Consider the following 3,691-nt stretch of genomic DNA (forward strand, 5'->3'; position numbering starts at 1 on the left):
CCCTCATCCCTGGCCCCACACCAGAGCCTGCACCAGTGTATGTCTTCATAGAGCCCTGTTAACACTGTTTCCTTTTCTTCTCTTTCCATAGGGCTCAGTACTATAAGCTAATTGATGAATGCATTTCCCAGATAGTTCTGCATAAGAATGGTGCTGATCCAGACTTCAGATGCAAGCATCTCAACATTGACATCGAGGGATTAATAGGTAAGTCCTGAAGCTGTTCATATCACAATCAAAATGAACCCAGTCTGATGTGGTTCCAGAACAACCCCATTATTTAGTCCCTCAACTGCACTTTGAGCTGTTGACCAACAGAACTTCCTGCCTCTCTGCATGTTTCTCTGGTTCTTCCTCCTTGAGAATGGGCTCTGCCATCACAACTAATAGGCTCAACCGGAGCCCGTTTTCTGAGGTGACTTTTCTGTTGCTTTCTGCAGTGGGAGTCTGGATGTGGGCCATTCCATACCTCTTCATTTGGGGCTTGCCTTTCACCACACACCCCCTGCCCTGTACTGTGCTCGGCTGGGCACCTTTCCCGTCAGACTAGATTAGAAAACAGATCACTTACAGCTTTCCCCCAAGGCCACCATGAATACTTCATGCTGTGGCCAGCAGAGGGCATTGTAAGTGGAAGCAGAGCCAATGGCATGTCTGCTGGAAACTAGTACTGAGTCCATAGTGCTGTCACTGGTTGTGTCACTCAGTGAGGGAAGACTGTAAGGGGTACATTATGCTTTGTATGAGGGAGGAGGACTTCCAGAAAAAACTGTTCTTTGAGTGGTTGCAGACTTGTATTCCACTTATGAGTGGGTGCCCAGTGCATCAAAGCAAGAGAACATTGCTTAGCAGTTCACATCAGGGTGGCGCTCACATCATCTGGCCTCCATAGATTCTCTCATGGATATTTAAGTGTGGTGTTGCCCTGACCCCACTCAATTCTTTCTCACTGCCCCTGGCTTGAGTTGGAGCATTCTGGGTGGTATTTACTTCACTCTTTTGCCACACGAGGGACAGTATTTGAAACCTGGTGAAGACATTGCACCAGGCAACAAAAATACCCAACTAACTAATCTAACACTAAGGTATTACTACTACTACTACCACTCAGAGTTTCTCTCTGTTTTTTTGTATGTAGTTAGTTTATAGTTAGTAGTACTAACTATATACAAAAAAGCCAAGAAAAACTCTTAGTACTAGTAGTAGTACCACCTTAGTGTTAGATTAGTTAGTTGGGTATTTTAATAGTTTGTTGTTGCCTGGTGCAATGCCTTCTCCAGGTTTCAAATACTGTCCCTCATGTGGGATAGCTATCCTCAGTTCTTGTTGTGCCTGGGAGGATCTGATCGTCTGGCCCCTCAGAGGCCTTCGGTGCTGCCATGAGGCTCTGACTTTTCTCCAAGGAGAAGAAGAGACTGTTGTTCTTCTTCTCCTCTCCCGAGAGAGAAGTGTCATAGAACTGAATGTAGTCACTCCAAGATTCAGGGAGATTCTTCATCCTCTTCTAAGAGGATGAAGAAGGAAGCAAGGATTCCTTGAGTAAGCAGGGAAAAGCAGGGCTGTCTATTTGGTCTCGGGAACCATATTATTGACTACAGTACTGTCAGCAGGCTGCCGTTGAGTCTGGTACTGACAGCATCAATATCAGCATCGAGCATGTCAACACCACAGGCTTATCAAGCAGATGCAGGTTTACTCTGCCTCTTTGTGCTGGACTTGCCTGTTGTACAGGAGTCTTCAGCTGGGGTGGAGTCTTCTGCAATCCTGGGACCATCTGGTTTGATTGCTTCAGAATACAAGCTGTTTAAGGTGTCCTCTCTGGCACTACTTAAAAACCAGACTGTGGAGACAAGATCACTCTCCTTGAGGTATCCATTTTTGGTGCTGATACCATCTTCGGCCTTGGAGACAATGTCCGCTTCTACAGGCTGGAGCTATGGGTGTGGTACTGGTTTCTGGTTTGGTACCAGTGTCTCTTCCAATACGAAGTGTTAGTGCTGCCTCAGAGACAGTGCCAGTATTCAAAGCACTGACTTCTCTGTCTCCTTTGGTAACAATGCAACCCACATACTGGGCTTCCAATGAGTCATGGCATGTGATGGCTCCACTGATGTGGCTCTTCTTTTCTCTTTGGAGGGTCCTCACATTCAGTGTCATCTTCCACATCTCCTCCTTCATCCAGGCATCAGATTTGAAAATCTTCACGACCTCCGTGGGATCACCATCAGTACCGGGATTGGTACTGTTTTCTTAGTAAAGATAAGGGTCTTGGCCTAGTTCTTACTGGCCACTAATGCCATATCTTGTTCTTCAGTGGCATTCATGCAACCCTTGGGATACCCCCTTGATCTTCGGAGTCTCAGTCCTCGGTTCATTCCAGGGAACAATTACCAAACCCTCCTGCTGTCTCACCTCCTGACCCAATTAGCTAGAGACGCATACTGGGGTTGCTCCCCGTGAGCTGAGTCAGTCTGAGCCTTCATTGCAGGAGCAAGCGGGGTCACAGCAGGTCCCATTGGACCTGCTTCCTCCTCCATCTTCTTCACAGGACGATTCCACTATACCAGATTCCTCTTCTCCTGTGCCTGAGGACTTTAAATCGTATCAGGATCTCCTGAGGCAAATGGCTACAGCGTTGGACATTCAGGCAGAGTTTGTGCAGGAGAATACCCATCAGTTGGTAGATGTTCTCTGGTCTTCAGCTCCAGGGAGGGTAGCACTCCCTATAAATGAAGTGCTTTTGGAAGCTGCAAAGACTTTGTGGCATACCCTAGCTTCTTTACTGTCCACAGCAAAGAGTACTGATAAGTGGTATTATGGCCTTATGCAGGGTTTCAAGTACTTGTACTCGCATCCAGCACCTAACAGTCTTGTTATAATGGCAGCAAATGAGAGGTTGCAATGGGAGATTTAAGACAACCCCTAAATACAAAGAATCTAAAAGGTTACATTTAATGAGAAGAAAAAATTATTCAACCTCTTCTTTACAATCTGCACCACTGTTGTCAAAATGTGGTTTTGTAAATTGGGAGGCTACATCCAAATCTGTGGCTAAATTACTAGAATCCTCCAGGGAAGAGTTTAAGGCTTTCATTGCGGAGGGTCATCTAGTGGCAAAGCTGTCACTGCGATCAGCACAGAATGTGTGTTGGACCCCTCCTCCAGAATTATGGCCAGATGTGATTGTAGAGCCATTGGCCATTATCTTTGAAAACTCGTGGCAATCGGGGGAGGTCCTGAATGATTGGAAAAAGGCAAATATAGTGCCCATCTTTAAAATAGGGAAGAAGGAGAATCTGGGGAACTACAGACCTGTCAGCCTCACCTCAATCCTTGGAAAAATCATGGAGCAGGTCCTCAAGGAATCCATTTTGAAGCACTTGGAGGAGAGAAAGGTGATCAGGAACAGTCAACATGGATTCACCAAGGGCAAGTCATGCCTGACCAACCTGATTGCCTTCTATGATGAGATAACTGGCCCTGTGGATATGGGGAAAGCGGTAGACGTGATATACCTTGACTTTAGCAAAGCTTTTGATATAGTCTCCCACAGTATTCTTGCCAGCAAGTTAAAGAAATATGGATTGGATGAATGGATTATAAGCTGGACAGAAAACTGGCTACATCGTCGGGCTAAATGGGTAGTAATCGATGGCTCAATGTCTAGTTGTCAGCTGGTATCAAGCAGAGT

General features: G+C 46.0%; 1 protein-coding gene across 1 annotated transcript in view; it reads left to right on the forward strand.

The window, feature by feature from the left end:
- The window catches only part of DIAPH1 (diaphanous related formin 1), a 172,089-nt gene that overhangs the window by 77,887 nt on the left and 90,511 nt on the right, over window positions 1–3,691 (forward strand). Inside the window, 1 exon segment of the mRNA XM_029913745.1 lies at window positions 92–207. Within this exon segment, the coding sequence (XP_029769605.1) occupies window positions 92–207 (116 nt within the window).

This window comes from Terrapene carolina, unplaced genomic scaffold, assembly GCF_002925995.2.
Source record: "Terrapene carolina triunguis isolate 2854851 unplaced genomic scaffold, T_m_triunguis-2.0 Scaffold838, whole genome shotgun sequence".
Taxonomy (NCBI): Eukaryota; Metazoa; Chordata; order Testudines; family Emydidae; genus Terrapene; species Terrapene triunguis.